Source organism: Folsomia candida, unplaced genomic scaffold (genome assembly GCF_002217175.1).
Source record: "Folsomia candida strain VU population unplaced genomic scaffold, ASM221717v1 Fcan01_Sc001, whole genome shotgun sequence".
NCBI classification, from domain to species: domain Eukaryota; kingdom Metazoa; phylum Arthropoda; class Collembola; order Entomobryomorpha; family Isotomidae; genus Folsomia; species Folsomia candida.
Genome location: NW_019091193.1, coordinates 8,397,735 through 8,418,148, shown reverse-complemented (window position 1 = coordinate 8,418,148; position 20,414 = coordinate 8,397,735). Strand labels below are relative to the sequence as shown.

Genomic DNA, 20,414 nt, shown 5'->3' with positions numbered 1-20,414 from the left:
CGGTTTGGTAATTTTGACCAGAGGGATCTGGCGGGTGCGGGTCCTTAGTAAATGATGACCGGGGGTGCGGTCAATAACATATGTGAGCATGGAGGCGGTAGTTTGAAATCCCGCTGTAGGAAACGGCGACAAAGTCAAAATTAGCAAAAAGTCCAAGTCATGACTTTTACCGGTTTGGTAATTTTGACCAGAGGGATTTGGCGGGTGCGGGTCCGCAGTAAATGATGACCGGGGGTGCGGTCGATAACATATGTGAGCATGGAGGCGGTAGTTTGAAATCCCGCTGTAGGAAACTGCGACAAACCCAAAATTAGCAAAAACTCCAAGTAATGACTTTTACCGGCTTGGTAATTTTGACCAGAGGGATCTGGCGGGTGCGGGTCCGCATTAAATGATGACCGGGGGTGCGGTCGATAACATATGCAAGCATGGAGGCGGTAGTTTGGAATTCCGCTGTAGGAAACGGAGACAAAGTCGAAACTAGCAAAAAGTCCAAGTTATGACTTTTACCGGCTTGGTAATTTTGACCAGTACTATCTGGCGGGTGCGGGTCCGCATTAAGTGATGACCGGGGGTGTGGTCGGTAATATATGTGAGCATGGAGGCGGTAGTTTGAAATCCCGCTCTAGGAACCTATGCGGACTATTTTATTAGTTTGTTAGTTAGTTTTCTGGATTTCTTGAGTATTTTAGAGTAAAATTAACAATTTGGGGTATTATAGTACGGCGAAGGGTTAGAGAAATCGATGTACAAGGTTTTTTGGAAGTGGCATCTGCGGGTAGGAAGAGAGGCGGCGGTTGGCGGTAGGAAGTCGGACGGTGGGCGGCAGCAGTGCACTCAAACCCAGGTACAGCTTCACAGACGTGTGGAAATGCAAAATTCCGCTCACAGAAGAATGAGACTCGCCACTCTCAATGGGAACCAAACCATTGGCATGCACTGCACAATAAGGTCTCATTTCGAAAATTCTACAAACGCACAAGTTTGAGAATTATGAAAAGTGCAAAAATATGGGACTGCTTATTTTTTGTTTCGAAAATATAAAATTTTCCCCACCAAAGGGGTTATACGCATGGAAGACTTTGATTGCCATAAAACAGGTCTTCGCGTTGAACTAGGGAGGGAAATATACATAAGTCGCTAAATTTGGTGTTCTAGGTGTATGCCATGTTATTCATAATATTACTAATTATTAAAGATGTACATATTAATCAATATTTATTAAATTGCGCTTACATATAAAAACAAGATACGATAATATTTGTAATAATTAAATCTTATTGAGCCTTTTGTGACACTTTTAAATATTATTAACAGATTGTATAGACTTTATCTCATTCGGTTATACATAATCATTATGCACAGATACGTTTATTATGCACACGCATAAATTTCAGCATATGCAGAGGCAGCATTATTCCCCATTTTTGCGGTGTAATGGCAATTCATTCTTGGACGCTTATTAGACTTTGTTTTACTGCCACTACAGGTCGGAGTTTCATCCTGCAAACTGTACATTGCGTGACTTTCCACAGGTACAATTTCGTCCTCCGAAGCTATCCTCAAGTCCAACTCGTTGATGTACATTTGTACAACGCAAATCGCGATGACTCGAATTACCATAATAATTCCGGTAATAATGTGCAAAAATAATTGTCCGGAAAAGAAATTGAATCCTGATAGCATTGTAAATATTATATTAATGTTTCGCCAGTAGCATGCATTCTCTTTAGCATAATCTGCCTCAGTTTCCTATAAAGGAAGACATGTTGAATTTTAAACACTAGGAAAAATGTTGCAAAGGTTGCTATTAACTGGTTACCTACCACAGGCGTAGATTTTATTAGTTTATTCGCTGCAGCAAATTCCAGAAAGCTGACGAGTAACGCCGTCGCGAGAACAAACCATGTTACACAAACTACAAAAGGAAATGCATGTCTTAAATGTGTAAGTACTTGCATAAAATATGCCAATTATTGATATTTCTGTACCTACCTACAATCCAGACATATAGCGAAACTGAATAAAAATCTTCCTTTTCAATAAGTCCATCTTTCTTCTGAATTGTATCACTGTTTCCTCTCATGCCAATGTTAAACTCGAAGAGCGCAAAACTTGGCACTCCCCTGATCCCCAAATACTTTTCCCCTGGTCGATGAATCCCTAACGCCAATATGCACGACGCACTTATGGCCCCAACAATTCGTAAAACTATGAAACAGATTGTCATCACCGTCAAAATCTGGAATGCCAAAAGTTTAAAGATTTATTTAAAAGACCAAGCTATTAAGAATACATCGCGAATAATTAACATTATTTTATGTATGTATACCCGGTCGACTTCGCCAATAAATCTTGCTTTCCATCTGTACTTTAAGGGCTCCATGCTCTTTGTTCATTATTTATATAAAAAACTATGTAGTAGTATTCCTGCAAAATATGGTTGCGGACATTCTCCAAATGTGATGGAGGAAAGAACAGATGAACAAGAAAGGGTGAAACACGAGAGCAGAGAAAGCAGAGAAAGCAGAGAAAGAAAGCTGATGGTTTCATGTACTTGGATGAAATGGTCCTTATACATGCATACGCTCTGGTTCATCTCAGAGCGGATCGATAAATATATAGGTGATGAGATGAGCAACTTTCTCCCTTGGGTAAAAGTAGTGACAACAGTCTAATTTTATCCGTTGACATTTCCTCGGTAAATCCCATGAGCATAAACATTGTACTATATGCTTATTACTTCCATGATCATTGGTCGTTCAAATTTTGGTTGAAATCGATTGGTTTCCCATACAATTAGCAAAATTTCTTGTAGAAACGTGGATAAATAACAATGATGATCAATGACCCCCTTGCTATAATATCACATATTACATAATGTGTAAGCTTCTCTGAATTTTATATATCTATGTATATACATATGTTTGTATGCATACCTAAGTATATAAGTATGAGGCAAGCCAATGACTTTACATTATTTGCATACGTAAATACGTATGGTATGCATAGGTATGTAAATTAAGTAACTCGCTAGTTGTATCACTACAATTTCTCCAGTTCAAAACTCCCAAAAATTTAAACACTGAAATGGAGAAATTCAGTCGTGCGGTAATTGCTATTCAGAAATCGTTGACGTAGTCAAAATACATAATAAGCACCTTGTGTGCTATGCATGTACAGCGAGATTAATACAGTGATTTGAATAACTTCTTGGAATTAGGTACACATGCTTCATGCGAAGAAGATTAAGTTGTACAAAAAAATTGCTGACGCAAATCACTACTGGACAATGAGGTGGATACAATACAACAGAATCATTGAAATTAAACACCCACCTACTGCGACAAATCTACTTTCATCCAATTTCAACTGGAAGCGGACATCCGAAGCAATGGAAAATATTTCAGTGCATTTCATCATCGTTACATAAAAAGAAGAAAAAGTAAGAACATTACGAAATGCAAGGGGTATTCCCAAATCATATTTTCAGTCCAGTTGAAGGACACGATTTTTCTCCCGTCAAAAAATAACCAACAAAATGAACTAAAATCACAGCCACAAAAATAAGTACATAACCAACTAAGCAATTGTCCAGAGTGTAGCAGGTGCGAATTTGTTTTAAACGTTTCTGCGGAAATATAACACCAAATAGTGGGAGCGGACTTGGTACAACTATGTACGTGCATACTTGTAAAAAGTGTGCAAAATTTGTTCAATTAACACCTACGCAAACGTTGAGTAAATAAATCATTAATTTTGTTTTCGGAATGTTGAGTTCCACCATGCTGAGCTGATGATGCAAATTGTTCTTGGAATATTTCTCGAGACAATGGAATTCTTGTCCAGAAGATTTTTTTGCACAAGATTTGCAACAATTCCAGCAGTTAATCACAGTCCCTGGCTATGTACATGCATGTGTTCAGGTATGTATGTATGTATAAGCCATGCATCCATCACCCACGTCTGTTACGTTTGTTACTTGTTAAGCGTTTGTTCAAAACGCTTTGTCACCAATTTTTTATACGTAGCAGACTCTAATCTAATAACATATGCATTTCGCATTTGTACCCGTGAAACTGTTTCGTCGTTCATGGAACCGTATATAAAAGGAGACGATTCTGAGAGGTTCGAATATTCAGTCATTTCTGGTCATCTCAACCTCACTGAACAGTAACTGCAAAATCATCATTGTCAAAATGAACAAAGTAATTCTCGCCGTATTCTTGGTCCTGTGCGTTGTTGCACTTTCCGTCTCACTCCCAGTTGAAGAGCAACAGCAGGCAGCTATTCCTCTGGTACCTCATGAGGCTGGGGATGAGACTGATGGGGGCGAAATCAGAGAAAAGCGACAATTTTTCGGTAAGCATAAACTATTTCTGTGAAACCTCGTGTATTCATGTTTATTGTTTTTAATTTAATTTAATTTTTAAAATTTATAGGAGGATATGGCCGTACGTTGAAAACTGACCGATTTACTTGAATTGTTATTATGAAATTTTTCCACTAACTAAAATAAAATTACAGGACGAGGCTTTGGGAGACGCGGCTTTGGGGGCTACGGAAGAGGCTACCGTAAGAATTTTAAACCATGCATGAGACTAAATAAAGTCTTTTCAACAATGTTTCTGATCTTTTAATGTTTTATTTTTAATGTTTAGGTGGATATGGTGAGAATTTTAAACCATACATGAGATTTAATAAAGTCTTTTCAACAATTTTTCTGACGTGTTAATGTTTTATTTTTAATGTTTAGGTGGATATGGTGAGAACTCTAAACATGCCATGAACCCGTGAATGAGTTTCAAAATTTTTCGACAGTATTTATGAGGTAGTAATTTATATTTTTTATATTTTTAGGTGGATATGGATTCTATGGATAAGCCTAAACTTGATGGAAAAATCAACCAAGCCATTTTTTCTACACGTTGCTAAACCAAAATGGCAATCTGGCACTTAATAATTTGTGATACTACTCAACCATCTTAACCATATTCGTTTTCATATTTGAACAAAATTATTGTATGAAATAAATTATTGTTCTTTTTGAAAATTTGTTGCACGTGTTTGGATTTTTGCATCATGACATGTTCCGTACCTGTGCGCGAATGAATGCATTGTTCTTTTTTCCAGTTTTATCCATCAGTCGAGCAGATGAGACTAAGAACATAATTAAATGACGTACTTTTTTTATTATTTAAGTTTAAAAATGGTCTATGCCTACATTGAGAGCTCTCAAGTCAATTGATTTATTTATACTGATAAACTCTTCAATTTTCTATGCATCTCACGTTTCTCTTCTTTTCATGTATGATATGATTACATATGATATCATAATTTCTAGAGATGAGCAGTACTGCATAACCTTGTGGCAAAAATTAGTTAACAATCTGGATATGTGCATACACATGCATACTACATATATATTGTGCGTAGATAGTTCTGAATAAAATAAAATAAATTACACATGACAAAAGCAAACACATTAAAATGCATGGAAGAACCTAGTTAAGATTGTATTTATTTATGACACAAATATGTGAGAATCGATTTAACATTCGATGCTAATGAAGCAATTTCAATTGTATTAGATATACCTAAAACTTTGGATTCATTTCCATACGAAATTTGCAGATGCGTGATTCTGTGATTCATAATGCGGACAATTTGTATGTGTGTTTGTATAGGTATCATATATGCACTGACTTGAAATCTAATGCATATTCGCACTTGCCCTAAAGAAATGATGGTTGAAAATTTCCAAAGCGTAATATTCGTAATATTCATTAAATTGACAAATTACCGAAGTAAGCTGAAATTACTGCACTATTTTCCTTATTTTTGGTTATTTCCCATTTCTTAAAATTAGAATCACACCTTCCCAAATTATTGTCACATTAAGTCTCCGTTATATCTAATGGAGAGAAACGGTTTAATGCCTAATCTTCTAATATGCATGTATGTACATAAGTGCCGAGCAGTGCATTTCGCCTATTTCACACAGCATGAAAACTGATAACCACATAGACAAATATCTAAGTAAACTATAATGTTTCGAGGCGAAATTGCATATTGCATAAATCCTTTACTCACTTTATCAAAACCGGAAATCATATTTATTTACCAGGTATGTAACAGTAAATATGTAAATACACGATTACAAGTAAATGGTTGGACACCCTCCTGAGCGAAAAGTGTCAAAATGACCATGACCATGCATCACAAAATTACCACCAAATTGCTATGTAGCTACATATGTGATTCTACAATTTAACCCCGAGTACAAAAATGAGTAAGTCATGAGTTGATAAAAACATTTTAGACAAGTTGCGTGAAAATGCATCAAGAGATAAATGTGGATTGTCACTTTGTCATCTTTACCCAAACACAAATTTACTCATACACTCGAAGACGAACCAGTGTGAGATCATCAAGTTTACACCTAAACCGTCTTTTTGGTTCGATTTGATGAGAATTGTGTTAACTGTGTATCCCATCAACTCATAATGCATTTTTCGTTTTTTTTCATCGCGTTATTCCCCAATGTGGATTTTTCTGTTATAAAAAGCAATTTTTGTCTTTCTTCCCTTCTAAATGGGAAGAAAAGGAAGTTCATGAATACAGATCATCGCTTAATAACGTCGTTTTAACTTCCGAGAAGATATAAAATAAGGGTTTGATGCAATTTGTGGTCAGTTCAAGTAACATTTTTGAACAAGTCTGATCTCTGTTTATATACTGTCCAACCAATAATTCGAAGTTGTGTTTCTCAAAATCTCACTCAATCATCTAACTATTGAATAAAATTATGAATAAATTTCTACCTTTGAAACCTTTTTGGAAAACGTAAAAGTTTCAAATTTCATCTAGTGTGCAAATTGATTAGTTGCCCTAATCATGAAACACTTGACGGCCATCGTAGCTGTCCTTATTGCTGTGACAGCATTTTTTCCAGACGTGATAGGGGAGGAAGACAAAAATGACGTTGAGTCCAGTAGTCTGCATGCAAATTTGACTTTGTCCCCAGTCGACGCTGCAGAAGTCACTGTGATACCCAGCTCAAGAAAGGGAAGGGGCGGCATCCTATCTGGTGGAAAGAGCATCGTAGTTATTCCTGCAGGAGGTGGGGGTGGTGAAGGGGTAAGTTGTTTAGGATTTGAGCTGATATGACCTGACACGATGCTGACTTTTGCAAATTTTCAATTGTGGGCACATTCCTTCAGAAAACATTGCTGCCCAAAATTTATCTGACTGCTGGAGTAGCCACGGCTGGAAAATTTAAGGGAGGGGAGTCCTCAGGCGGTGGAGGGAGTGGTCATGGAGGAGGCGGTGGTGGTGGGCACGGAGGAAGTGGTGGTGGGAGTGGTCATGGAGGCGGAGGAGGCAGTGGTGGATGGGGATCAGGATCAGGCGGATCAGGATTGGGCGGATGGATGGGAAATCTAGGTGGGGGCAGTCTTGGTGGCGGCGGTCTTGCAGGCTGGGGAATGGGACTTGGTGGGGGTTGGGGGCTGGGTGCAAGTGGAGCAGGACTCGGTGGACTTGGGTGGGGAATGGGGGGTGGTTTGGGAGGTGGTGCAATGGGACTTGGCTGGGGATTAGGTGGACTCGGTGGAATGGGAGCTGGTTGGGGACTAGGAAGTGGGGCAGGCCTTATGGGATGGGCAATGGGAGGAGGAATTGGCGGCGGTGGGTGGGGTTTAGGTGGAGGAGGAGGAATGGGTGGTGGCTGGGGAGGGTCTCGTGGCTTTGGAGGTGGGTGGGGGGGCGGAGGTAAGTCCAAGACAAATCTGAAACTTCGTAAGCAATTCACTTTTATTGATTTTCTTAACTAATTGTGGTTTATATATTTAGGAGGTGGTGGGGGCGGTTGGGGAAGTGGACCAGGCTGGGGTGGTGGTGGTGGTGGAGGAGGAGGAGGCAAGTTATACATTGTTGACGCTGTCTTGGACTATGCACTAATTATTTAGTAATTAATAGGTGGAGGCGATGGTTGGGGTGCAGGCTATTCAGAAGGAAAGAAAGCTGCCAAAGCCAAAGCAAAGGTTTATAATTTTTCTAATATTATACTTTAAGAAGCGACAAAAATTCCTGTGTGAAAATTATTCGTAGGCGAAGAAAAAGAGGGAGAAGGCCAAACAGAAAGCTGAGAAGAAGGGTGGAGGCAGTAGTGGAGGGGGAGGAGGAGGTTGGGGCGGCGGCGGCGGCGGTAAGTTGAATAATATTTATCGTTAATTTGTACATACATACGTGACGAATTTAGGTACACCTCCTTCAGTGAATTGCATTATGTAATGTCATTCCATATGCATTTGAGCAAATTTGTTAATTATTTAACTTAATTTAAAATTTATTTAATTTATTAAATTAAGATATTGGCAATATATATTGCTATCGTTTTAATTATGTGCACAGGTGGAGGTGGTGGTTGGGGACCTGGAGGAGGGTGGGGCCCACAGGGTGGTGGGGGTGGTGGTGGTTAGTCGAATAAGTATTTGAATGATGTTCTTAAATAAGTATTATTTACCTAACGAATCACTTGAATTTGTACACAGGATGGGGAGGTGGACCGTACAGTGGAGGTGGGGGTGGTTGGGGAAATGGCGGTGGAGTTGGTGGGGGTGGCTGGGGAAATAGTGGGGGTGGTGGTGGTGGTGGAGTCGGTGGCTGGAGCGGGCCTGGAATTGGGAGCATAGGCAGTTCCGGTTATGGTGGGGGGAAGCTTGGGGGCGGTGGAAGCGGAATCGGCGGAGGTGGCTGGTCTGCAGGAGGAGGAGGGGGGAATGGTGGGGGATTTGGCTGGAGTGGGGTCGGTGGGGCCGGTGGAGGGAAATTAGGCGGTGGCGGCATCGGGGGAGGAGGATGGCGCAAAAATGATCTCGGGGATGGCCTAGAAAGTGAAGAACATGAAGAATAGTCATGTTAATATTTATTTTATTTTTCATGGTTCCTAATTTTAAATAGGTAGTCACTAACATTTGTCATACTCATGTACATACATGTAATATGCGTTGGGTTTATAATTATTAAAAAATTACACAAAATTTGTTACCTTTCGATAATTGCTTGGTTTTTCTGAGGTGAGGAAAGTAACCAAGGGCCACCCTCACGACAGAAAAGCGCATGGTTACGGCGAAGCCAAGGTATGCTTTCAAGACAGGGTCCTAAAACTTCTGTCAACGCTACAGCTCGAACGGTTATATTTATTGAAAAATTGTTGAAACAAAAAAATCAGACAATTACAAAATCTAGTGTCTTTTCATCTTTCTCTTTACAAAAGTCTAATATTACAAGAATTTTAGGACCTTGGAAACTTTAAAATGAACCCCAAATTCAATTTTGCCATGCAATGATCATGCCAGTAGCTGATTTTAGCGTGCGGGCATTGATTGCGCATCATTTAAGATACGTTCGAGAAAAATCGGTTGAAAAATGAGAAAGTTTTGGTGGTGGTATCTGCAGCCACTTACGCTGCTTAAAAGACTTTTTATAACTGCACCTAGCTGGTTGCTATTGGTACCCAATAAAAAAATTCCCACGCAAAAACCAGAAAATAAAACTACATTTAAAAAACAGCATTCTTCGGTGAGGGTGCGACTAAAAACTTTAAAACAAGAGTATTGAGCAAATTTTAAAATTTAATATTACCAACTTTTGCCTCACCGTGGGCCCAAATTGATTTTGCATTTAAGTAAATGCTCACGGTAAGGCAAAAGTTGGTAATATTAAATTTTAAAATTTGCTCAATACTCTTGTTTTAAAGTTTTTAGTCGCACCCTCACCGAAGAATGCTGTTTTTTAAATGTAGTTTTTTAGCATATGCATATAACCAAATTTAACATTTGAATTAGGTGTTACCACCAGGTACAGATATATATTTGCAAAGCAATACACTTCTTGTAATTTGAAATTATAATAGTTGCGTCCAATGGAAGCATACATATCTACATGCATGAATGCAGTTTCCTCGAATGATGTACCTACGTATTACCAATTAAGCACTGTACGATAGAAAGAAAACATTTGTTTATAATAATTCAATTCCTGGAACATCTCGTAAAGTGCAATCTGACCTCATTGTGTAAGTTGGAATCTTTAAAGTCAGACAAATACATACGCGCAGCTCTGTTTTTATAAAACCACATACGCATAAGTTTTACTCATTTCAAATGTCTTTCATATTCAAAATTTTTACTTTATGTTCCTTGAACTATGCAAAATATGTCACAACTTCACCACACCACGTAGTATCAAATACTGAATTGAATTACGCAAGTAGTCCAGTTGACTTTAAAAATCTCATTATATTAGAATCGCAGATTGTGCATCATTTTTTGAATACGATATGGAAAAAATGTGACACAGCATCAAACTGTTCTGTACCGGATCATGTCCTTTTGCACAGGTAGCACAATATTTAAGAGTGTTAAATATATGTAGAAAAATACCTACCTTATTACTCTTGTCTTGAATAAAAATTATGTGTAGATACATGGATGACTTTGAAGCGACTATTTTAAAAGATGTCAAAATGGACCTCGACCTGTTTCACCTACTCATTAATCGGTCTCTTATTGACCTAAATGGCTTGGGATTTGATGCAGCGAAACACCCATTAAAAGTATACAAAACGATACAACGCATGATCAACATTCTCCCCCCATTAATTAACTCAACTGGTAAAAACAACCACACATCTAACAAAATTTTAATTTGCAAGATTTACATGCAATAATATATATTTTAGAGTACACTAATGACATGCAGGAAATTAAAAAAATTGTAAGGGTTCAAAAAAGACTCCCCAAAGATTCTGATCTGGAAACCTCAGCTTGTGTGTGTTACGACTCAATCAAATATTTCAGCTGCCATTTTCAGATGTACGTGATCCAGAGTAACATTTTTTCGATACTTTTTAACAAAAAAAAACTAACTGATTGTCATTTAGATGTTTTAGTTTCTTAAAGGAAAACTTGGGAATATGGAAACAAATTGCGTCTTGTCTCCTCAAGATCTTGTAAAATTGGGAAACGTTGCCTTTTCTGACGAGTCATATGCGCAAGCCGTCGATGCGTTTGTGGCAGCAAAATCGAATATGAGGAACGGAAGCTTATTAGAACGAGCAATCAAATATGTGAGCCTTAATTATTACTATTTTATAGTGCTCGAAAAACTAGAGATAAATACTCAATTAACTATTCAAGTTATTTTTTTCTTTCAGCACGACATAAAACTTGACAAAATTAAAAGCTTAATTTCATACAATGATATTCATGTCGATTCCGGTTTGTTACTATTTGACGCCTTCCTTCACAACATGACTCACCCCAATTTTATAAACAGGATCCCTTTAAAGTTAGAAACCATGTTCCCTGACCCACCTGCTGATACAGACGTTTGTGGTGGCATAAAATATGAAGCCATACAAAATGGTTACATATTCGAAAAGTTATGCAGAGGAGAAGACGTGAAAACTCGGAAAGACAAGATGCACTTGAAATGTTATTATTCTTCAAAATCCCACCCTGAATTTATTCTTAAACCGCTCAAGATTGAAGTTCACAATAAAAATCCACTGTTAATCCAATACCACAACATTTTAAGTGAGCAGGATATGCAGCAGTATCGAGATCAAGTGAATAAAGACATGAAAATAAGTAAAACGACGCCATCAATTCGGTCGCAGGAGAATAAGAAGACGCCTCGAATAAGTCGACAGAGAACGTCGTCTGGTGGGTGGATTCAGGACTCCTCTTCAAAAACTTTTCCAACATTTAACAAACTACTCCACAAAATTGGACGCATTTTACAAGTTGATATTTCTAAAGAAACGGGGTCGGAAATGATGCAGATTGCTGCTTATAGCCCTGGTGCCCATTATGCACCTCACACCGATGCGATATTTGAGTATAAGGTGACAAACAGTACAATTTAGTGATAATATTTAATTACAATTTGTAAATAATCGTAGGCTGAAGAAAGGCTGGAACCTTTTGACCTTTTGAGTGGAGATCGCATCATGACGTTTATGATTTATGTATGTATTTAAAATTTTAAATGTATTTAAATATGCTCAAAGCTTTAAAAATGGCATAATTCTGTGCAATTGTATTTTTAACAAATTTGATAACAAAGCTCTCTGACGTGGAAGAAGGAGGAACAGCGTTTCCAATTCTCAAAACATTAGTTCATCCCTCAAAGGGTTCCGCCTTGATGTGGTACAATGTCCAACCGGATGTTGAAACCATTGACCGTAGAACACTTCATGGAGGGTGTAGCGTTTTGTATGGAGTTAAATGGAGTATGTATTTACATACAAACACACATAGTTTCAGAGACCTGTATACTATAAACATATCAATTTTAAACTGAATATTGTGCAGTTGCAAACAAGTGGATTCGGAGCAAGGACCAATTTCAGACGCTAAAATGCCCAGCTTCAAAACAATTCATGGAATCTTGGCCATTGGAAATGCATATTGATATGGAATAACAAATGAATGGATGTTAATTAGTATAATTTGCTCCACATGTGTTTGATTATAATAAGTAAAGTACAAGTGTCATTGTCTTTGCATAATATTTACAGCGTTTGTATTGTAAACATATAAAATACACACGACACACATAATACATATGTATTCATTGTTTTTAATTGGATATTACATTCAGTAGTTGACTAAAGCTGAAATATTAATTTCTGGTACCCAATTCCCAGCATATAATGTCAAATAAGTTGACATGGGCCATAATAACAACAAGTATTGCACTCCTCATTCCATGTTGCCCTGTGTTGGTGCAAACAACAGTGAAACACTTGACCGAGTTTGACGAATTTTGCGATGCAGAGGTCTTATACAAGCCGTACATCCGATATTACTACGGCCCCGATGGCGTCGAAGGGGACGGAAGACATGGAGCACTGGTCACCGGAAGACCCAATAAAACCATGGGGCCTGGACTGTACTCGGATTTTCTGGAGCATAAAAACACATATGTCTGCATCAACGGACCGTACATACATATTTACGATTAGATATATATGTATTTAAATTATAAAATATTGATGGGAAATTTTAAAATATAGATGGGAAATTAATTAAATTTTGCAGTGCATGGATGTACTACGCCCTCATCCCAAGCTCTGGGATCCCTGTGTATCAAAAGCCAGAACTGCACATGTATAAGCATAATTGCCTGCTTACAAATTTTGTAGATGGACCCGGACCAACAGCACTTTCTCCGACGATCGATGAAATCATGGTGAGCAAGAGTGCATATTTAGCCCGATTTAATAAGAGTTAATAAGTGTAATTATAAGTATGTAGCTGTACGCAATCCTTTTAATGGGAGACCTCGACGACTACAGGCGCCCATTCCTTCAAATGTTTCCTGCCCCAGCGTTGGAACTGGTTTGGGATAACGCGACAACTAAGCTTGTACCTTCTGGAAATTATGTGAATGCGACGTCCCTCTTAATGATTGGAGACGACACGGAATGCATCCTTCTCAAGGGGAGGAAAAAAACTCCATTTCGCATCAGATCAGGTAATAACTAGTAATGAGTAACAATAGTATCAGGTAAGTACTTAAACAATAACGCAGCTCATATCATGGATGAGAAATAAGTTCCATCACCAAACAATTTCATAATGATCGTCTCAATTTTATAGGTATTCTAAAAGTCAAGGACCATCACTTCGATCCTACAATTCCCACAACGGCCACCCCGGACGAATTGGACTACAATGGAACGTTTTGCAAATTCTCTTACCCCTCTTTAGCCGAACCTACTGCTGCACCATCCAGTAATAATTTACAAGTCGACACTGGTACTGAACAGGAACAGCTTGAGTATGCTGCTCAAGCTTTAAAAGACAGTGGAGATATTGTGAAGCAGGGATGTTACGTCCCTGATAACTACAACAACCGTAAAATAATTACGTAAATTTCAAGTGTCATTCATAACTACTTATTATTGTAAAAATATATTTGTCATTATTTTCAGAAACTCTCAAACTTGTCACGGACCGGTTTCAAGATATAAAAAATATCTCCAGCAATAAAACGGACCCCAACAACGTCTTTCAGTCCCCTACAGAATATCTGGAAGGTGCCCACGGTTGGAATGCTACTGCACTAGCGGCCAAACTGAATAATGACACAGCCTTGACATACGCGGACCTAGTCGCCGGTCTAGACCCATCAAAGCCTGACCCATGTGACGCAGCCCAGCCGGCGGTGGAGAAACTCTGCAAGAATCCCAGCCCGGACAACACGACTAGTCCAACAACTTGCAATCCTCCGGTGATAGTGGAAGGGTGTGACCCTGCCAACACGACGCACAAGTGCAACCCTTGTGACGCAGCAAACGCCACGATTGTTCGAGAATTTATCAAAATCAATATGGAAAATATTTTGTATGAAAAATCTCTACCGACGCTCACTCCTGCAGTAAGTTTATGACAATGTACATATGTATAACCAACTCGTAAGATATACAAGCATTAATTCAGATCTTAACAGAATATTGAAGCTTTAAACAAGGCCATAATGGAAGCTCGAATGAAAATATGTTTGCACAATTTGCGCACCTTGGTAAAAGAATTAGGAGTTGAAGCTGGTCCCGGAGTATACAAAAACACGCTTGAAGCGTGGGATCCAGCCCAGAAAATGAAAGCCTTGGAAGAAGTGAAAATAAATATTTCTATTAATTGAGTCAAATAAATTGTGTGATTGTAACGTTGTCAACAATTTATAAAATTGCAGTATGTAACTGAGGCCGGAAAAACGCCACCAAGTGAGCTTATCTTATTTGAGAAGAAACAGGAAGCTGCTGTTGCTGTGTCTAAAGCTGAAACACTGAGAAGCTACATGGAGGTTTTAAGTAGTCTAACTAAACGAGGATATGATGAATTTGTAGCAAAAGTGAAGGTCCTCAAGGTGGGCAATGACCCGAATTGTGGTAAAGTTGTACCACTCTCATTCAAATCCAATGTGATCACCATAAAAAGAGATGCAAAGTCGGATGAGTACCTCAAACTCGTCAAATTATTGAACAAAGATCCAACCATGTATCCATCGGACACTAGCAAAACTTGTGCGGAACTACCAAAGCCAAAAGGTCGGCCAACATAAACCATATTTAACTACGCTAAATTGGACGTTCATACATTAATTATACTCTGTGGCATAAATATTTAATGAAATGTAGGGAGTTGTCGTTCCTCTAAACCTGAAGCAGTTCGTGCGTGCCAGCTTCTCCGAGCGAGAATGAATAGTTTCAAAGATGACACTGGAACTCGACAAGATTGGAAACCGGAAGATGCCTGGCGATCGGAGGTAAGTAATTAATGAATTATTTATTTATTACTTCTTACTAATTATTAATTATTAATTACTTGTTTATTTGAGGCAATGGACTTGGTTGGGTCCATATTTTCCCAAGCATGTCGCCCAATGATCAAGCCGAATTTTGCTACTAATATAAATCTTATTATGAAGGGATACCTGACCAACTATGTAAACAGTGAGTATGCATAATTGCATGCAATTAAGTACGAGTAATTTGAAGCCCATTTCATGATTATGTGTATATCTGGTTAAGACACCCTTCCAAACACCATGGTCACCTATGAGTCCAAGTTGCCAGCGGGGTGTTCGCCGTCATCAACTTCACCATCAAACGGGACAGCCCCAACCACACCTTGTAAAACAGTGACAGAGGAATGCGACGAAGGAAACCCTAACCAAGCTGCGGCGAACGGGACGCACACCTGTACATTGGCCCCACTGCCCAGCCGAAGACCATTTTGGGACATTCTCATCCATGCCCTCAAGGATTGCTACAAACATGAAAGACAACTCCACTTTAAGCGAAATTACACAGTAAGAAGTTAAATATAGTGTACACAGATAGATCTACTGCAGTCTTACAAATTAATATGTTTTAAAATTTAAATTAAGTTTGACCTAAGTAAAAATTCCTTTGGATTTTATTCGTAGGAAGATGGATCTCGAGAGTTTTACATGTTCCTTTACCCACTCAGCAATCCGCCTTATACGCCCGTGCTCGTCGAGTACAACATTGAGCAAGCAGATGCAGAATATTCCTTTAATTATGCCATCGACTCTTTTTGGCGAATATTTGCCACCGTAATGGGAATGTGTTTTCCCACTTGGAACAGTATGAAGCCCACATTACGTCAAAATTTTACGCGTACTTTACTGAGGATTTCTTCTACCCATTGGGCAAAGAGTGGAGACAGAACAGGGACAATCCGGTATTTCGCCGTATTTTGGGAGAATTTTATATGAAAAGGACTGATTACTGGGTTCCTCATTGTATGGAATCAGCATTTATTCGAACGGGAACTCTGGTAAATTTTTCCATTACTTAAATGTACATTAACTAGTGCCGATAAGTATGTATAATCTGAATGCGTATATGTACAGGACTGGAGACCACCTAGGAAGCTGCTTGTCAACGGGATGACAGAAATGAACTTTTTTATTAAGGGACCCATTGCTCGATCTGGAAATGGGAAATATAGCATGTATTTTTGATTATACATATAAAGTATTTCAATAATTGTATGCAACATTTGAACAGGATAAATTAAATGGCAAATAAATTAATTCTCCAAAGTTTAATCAGGTTTTATTTTACAAAAGTATATAAATATTTAGAGAATAATTTGAATATTAAATATATAAACATCTTCATGTAAGTGATATCAAAAAGTAAAAATTTGCATTGACAAAACGATCACTCTTGATTGTCTCTCTCAATATAAAACTCGTATATGTAAACTGTGAAGTTTAAATTGTCATGAAGGAACTAATAAATAAATATAAAAAATAACAACAGCAGTCTAAATAAAATGAACTTTTTGTTTGGAATATGTATGTATGTATATGAGAACAATTCTTAAGCTTGTTGGACTTCGGGTGCGGAGGCAGGACTTGTATCGGTGTCTCGATTCTACAAAATGTGAAAAATACATATATAATTAGAAAGTGTTAATGTCTGAATAAGCAGTTACCATTATGTATTTATATCTCTTTACCTCTTTCAACTTTGTGACTAATGTATCCAACACATCAGGCCAGTTCTTGACCACTCTCTTATCCAGGTGAGACAAGGCCGCACATATATCTGCCGTTTGAAAGAGAGACTCCAAACTTGGATTCTGTATATTAAATAAAATGATAACAGCCACATTAATTAATTTTCACCTTAAAAAATGTTTTCTTTCGCCTTACCTGTTTAATAACTTCGGTATTTTTTCCAAAGTGGTCAATCGCCCGAAATAGAAATCTTAATGCTTCGTCAGGATCCACGCCACCAACGTCTTGCGACTCTAATGTTTCAGCCGAGCCAGATTCCGGACTTGGGTCATTATTGACCTGCTTCACTTCCTCCCTTTTAATCTTTAGCGTGGTTCCCAGAGTCCAAGTTTCGTTGCCAACTTCCAACTTAAACTCATCTTTGTACTGGGGCTGGGCTGTGAAAATTCAAGCCATTCAAAAAAATAAAATATTAAATATTTCATACGACATATTTATTGCATAACGTTTGTTATTATGTATGACTCATTATGAAAAATGTAACGTTTCCAACTTTGCCTACTTACATATTACTACATGCTAAATACCTACGTATGAGTCACTGCTAAATAAACGTAAATTGAATGCCCACTCACCTTGTTTCCATTTGGCGAAGACGAAATTAAGCGCGAATGCGATAAGCATCGCTCCACTAATGGAGACACCAAAACGTAGCAGGAATCCAGAGATCTTGGCGTGATGATCGCAAATTGTCGAAACTAGGAAGCCTTTCCACCAGGAAAGTGCCTCCACGCCCACCAAAGTGGGGTCACCATCTGCATCAACTCCTAAGAATGGTTTACATATCGGATCGTTTACGAGGGGCTGGTACGACAGCGTTATAAAGGAACCGAACAAAAATCCGGCCAAATGACGGAAAATGGGGGCCAAGTTGAAATTGTTCCCACCGCCTTTGCCACCCTCATCAGTCTTGATACAGCTCTGATTCTCTTCAGCGTCCCCCTTAACCTCATCCTCTGGGATGGGTCGCTTTTGTCGCAATTGTTGCCGTCGAGGGGTACTTTTTGATTTGGACATTTTTTATTTAAATAACCAGTCTTTGCTGAGGAACTTTGGGTACTAAATAAATAGTATTAAGTTGTGTGGGGCCAGTAGTATGTGTGGACTATTTTTAAGTTTTCTTTATACAAATTTTAGCTCGTTGCGTGAAATGAATAAAGTTGTCACGCTTAACGAAAATAAAGAATAAGAGCAAGGAACGAATGCGACTTTAAATATCAGGATTGTCCGACTAAACTTTGACGTTATGTGTGAACAAGTGAACAAACTGAACTGGAATTATATAGGCAAATACGGAAGAGAGGACGAGAAGATGAAACAAGTGGCTATACTCATGCATGCTTCTTCTTCGACTGCTTTTTATAATTTTACAATACATTACAACATAGCCATTCATATTCGTGCACCTCTTTCGTGTAAGGATGATAATACGACACCAAGTAGAAGAAAGAATAAGAAGGGACGACGACTGTGATATACACATAACATGAGTAAGCAAGTTTTGGCCAGGAGGGTATTGCGTTGAAACGTAGCGTTAAGACGGCAGAAGAAGACGATGACTACTTGTTGAAAGAAGAAAGGAATTCGAGGATGATACACGAGTTGTATATGCACCTGACCCAAGAAAAGAGTTAAGAACTTTAGCTATATCACAGCTTCAACTTTTTGGTCGGTCGGGTCGTCTTCTTCTTCTCAGAAGGGAAGGAACGGAGATTGGAGAAGTCTGGCTCTTCTTACGGTTTCATGTATTTTAAATAGAACCGGATCACTCACATTCACTCGCAACAGTGGTTAAACAGGAACAGGAACAAAGATTGCAAAGGAATGAAATCAACGATGATTATGCAACAGGTTCACGAACTAGCATGAATTGTTTTAAACAATTTGTTTAGAAACTTGAATTTACGTAGCTTGAATAGTCATTTCTGTGACAACTGACAAATTTGATAGAAAGCTGAGTTTGTATGTTTGCTAATGTACATAAATGGTTGACACATTTTTAGTTTGTACTTCACGGGTTATCACCTGAATTATCTGTACATTGCATGCAAATATATTGTATAGTAAAACAAACAAAACATTCGCATCTTTACATGCATATCTAAATAAGTCAAATAGTATTAATGTCGACAGGTTATTTCAATATTTGCTAAACTTTTAAAGATTCAATTCCAATTCAAGTCATGAGACAAAAAATCATGTTACAGAAATATTAGTTATGTCAAACTTATTTACGGAAGACATTGCACATGTCAAAAACTGAAGAAAGAGCCGTCATGCATCCTTCTTCTTTAGTGGTTATAGCATCCGATGATTGGTGAATAGAACGCTCCTGTCCGCAAACCAGACTGCAGTAAAAATCGCCAGTATCAATGTGCTGAAACCCCAAAAAGCGGCCACATGCACATTTGATAGATTTATACGATTTAAAGATTGTAAGAACCTGTTGGGTCACAAAAACAAAGAAAATTAGCAGATTTTAATGCAAATTCAATTTAATTTAAAATTATTTTGTCCATACACGTTTCCGAACGGTGGAGGAATTGTCCACATCCACATCCTGTTTATCTTCTTTTGCTTGCATCTTCTTTAAGTAGACGTCCACTTGATCCACTTGATAAGTCCACTTGATAACAGAACACGTCAAAAAAGCAATGGGTGAGTACTGCAAAGTCAAACTTAAAACATGAGTAAATACTGCACTTCTTTATAAATTGAAGTTATCAAGTTCATGACAAATGAGATCAAAGGTAGTTCAAATCGCAAAATACTTTTCACCTACCTCTTAAATTCCTACGATAAAATTTCTATTGAGGAAGTCGTTAGGTTAGACTACTGCCTGATTTTTTTAAATATGTGCTGCTCTTGAATATTTTGAAAACTTTGTTGCTATGTGGGAGCATTAAAAATACACGTACATTATTAGCAACCAAATTTTTGAAATTTCCAAAAACAGTGCATATTTAAAAAGACAGTGGTGAAGTCGTTTGGAGGTCTACTCTGCAATGCTATTCTCAAATAGTCCAAAACGGCCTAATTATAATAGGACTAAACCACCAAAATACCAAGTTTGCTAATTCACAAGACCGACGTGAGTTAATTGAAAATCTTTCAAATTCGAAATAAAAGAAAATTAGTGAAAAGGCAAAAGGTGCATCAGCCAACAAAAGCCAACAAAAGCTAATAAACAAATCGTCTCGCTTGATGACGGCTCGAAGTCAGAGAGAAATGCAGAACATGCAAATATGTAGAATGGGGAAAATGAGACAAAGTAGGAGTAATGT

At 38.1% G+C, this 20,414-nt stretch overlaps 7 protein-coding genes across 12 annotated transcripts; 5 read left to right on the top strand and 2 right to left on the bottom strand.

Moving 5' to 3' along the window:
- Positions 1 to 1,250: 1,250 nt before the first annotated feature.
- LOC110842040 lies at positions 1,251 to 3,528 on the bottom strand. Its single transcript, XM_022087748.2, has 4 exons — positions 2,333 to 3,528; positions 1,996 to 2,242; positions 1,827 to 1,918; positions 1,251 to 1,752 (listed from the first exon to the last, which is right to left on the bottom strand). Exons 1-4 carry the CDS (start codon positions 2,384 to 2,386, stop codon positions 1,375 to 1,377), a joined length of 771 nt encoding a protein of 256 aa, XP_021943440.1. The 5' UTR covers positions 2,387 to 3,528; the 3' UTR covers positions 1,251 to 1,374.
- A 589-nt stretch (positions 3,529 to 4,117) lies between these two features.
- Positions 4,118 to 5,053, top strand: LOC110863198 (neuropeptide-like protein 32). Of its 3 annotated transcripts, XM_022112452.2 has the most exons (6): positions 4,118 to 4,362; positions 4,443 to 4,454; positions 4,528 to 4,575; positions 4,662 to 4,670; positions 4,757 to 4,765; positions 4,861 to 5,053. In XM_022112452.2, exons 1-6 carry the CDS (start codon positions 4,200 to 4,202, stop codon positions 4,881 to 4,883), a joined length of 264 nt encoding a protein of 87 aa, XP_021968144.1. In that variant the 5' UTR covers positions 4,118 to 4,199; the 3' UTR covers positions 4,884 to 5,053. The 3 variants fall into 3 exon arrangements, with proteins under 3 accessions (XP_021968144.1, XP_035701994.1, XP_021968143.1); XM_035846101.1 differs by lacking the exon at positions 4,757 to 4,765; XM_022112451.2 differs by having other exon boundaries at positions 4,757 to 4,888.
- A 1,324-nt stretch (positions 5,054 to 6,377) lies between these two features.
- LOC110841788 (glycine-rich cell wall structural protein 1.0) lies at positions 6,378 to 7,970 on the top strand. Its single transcript, XM_035855657.1, has 3 exons — positions 6,378 to 7,140; positions 7,224 to 7,773; positions 7,855 to 7,970. Exons 1-3 carry the CDS (start codon positions 6,898 to 6,900, stop codon positions 7,968 to 7,970), a joined length of 909 nt encoding a protein of 302 aa, XP_035711550.1. The 5' UTR covers positions 6,378 to 6,897.
- Positions 7,971 to 8,405: 435 nt separating this feature from the next.
- Positions 8,406 to 8,917, top strand: LOC118436916 (acanthoscurrin-2-like). Its single transcript, XM_035855594.1, has 2 exons — positions 8,406 to 8,478; positions 8,556 to 8,917. Exons 1-2 carry the CDS (start codon positions 8,406 to 8,408, stop codon positions 8,915 to 8,917), a joined length of 435 nt encoding a protein of 144 aa, XP_035711487.1.
- A 1,590-nt stretch (positions 8,918 to 10,507) lies between these two features.
- Positions 10,508 to 12,610, top strand: LOC110841777 (prolyl 4-hydroxylase subunit alpha-2). Its single transcript, XM_035846039.1, has 7 exons — positions 10,508 to 10,679; positions 10,748 to 10,880; positions 10,949 to 11,134; positions 11,222 to 11,914; positions 11,972 to 12,037; positions 12,136 to 12,301; positions 12,384 to 12,610. Exons 3-7 carry the CDS (start codon positions 10,982 to 10,984, stop codon positions 12,491 to 12,493), a joined length of 1,188 nt encoding a protein of 395 aa, XP_035701932.1. The 5' UTR covers positions 10,508 to 10,679; positions 10,748 to 10,880; positions 10,949 to 10,981; the 3' UTR covers positions 12,494 to 12,610.
- A 2,151-nt stretch (positions 12,611 to 14,761) lies between these two features.
- Positions 14,762 to 16,864, top strand: LOC118435589. The gene is made up of 6 exons (XM_035851879.1): positions 14,762 to 15,124; positions 15,215 to 15,342; positions 15,415 to 15,529; positions 15,608 to 15,888; positions 16,006 to 16,379; positions 16,456 to 16,864. The coding sequence occupies exons 1-5, from the start codon at positions 14,875 to 14,877 to the stop codon at positions 16,315 to 16,317; spliced, it is 1,086 nt and encodes a 361-aa protein (XP_035707772.1). The 5' UTR covers positions 14,762 to 14,874; the 3' UTR covers positions 16,318 to 16,379; positions 16,456 to 16,864.
- On the bottom strand, positions 16,644 to 20,322 carry LOC110859909. 4 transcript variants are annotated; one of them, XM_035851895.1, is made up of 7 exons: positions 20,130 to 20,322; positions 19,913 to 19,969; positions 19,652 to 19,795; positions 17,706 to 19,573; positions 17,266 to 17,507; positions 17,070 to 17,192; positions 16,644 to 16,984 (listed from the first exon to the last, which is right to left on the bottom strand). In XM_035851895.1, the coding sequence occupies exons 4-7, from the start codon at positions 18,145 to 18,147 to the stop codon at positions 16,931 to 16,933; spliced, it is 861 nt and encodes a 286-aa protein (XP_035707788.1). In that variant the 5' UTR covers positions 18,148 to 19,573; positions 19,652 to 19,795; positions 19,913 to 19,969; positions 20,130 to 20,322; the 3' UTR covers positions 16,644 to 16,930. The 4 variants fall into 4 exon arrangements, with proteins under 4 accessions (XP_035707788.1, XP_035707794.1, XP_035707782.1 ...); XM_035851901.1 differs by having other exon boundaries at positions 19,652 to 19,808; positions 19,913 to 19,937; XM_035851889.1 differs by having other exon boundaries at positions 19,913 to 19,937.
- Between the last annotated feature and the right edge of the window lie 92 nt (positions 20,323 to 20,414).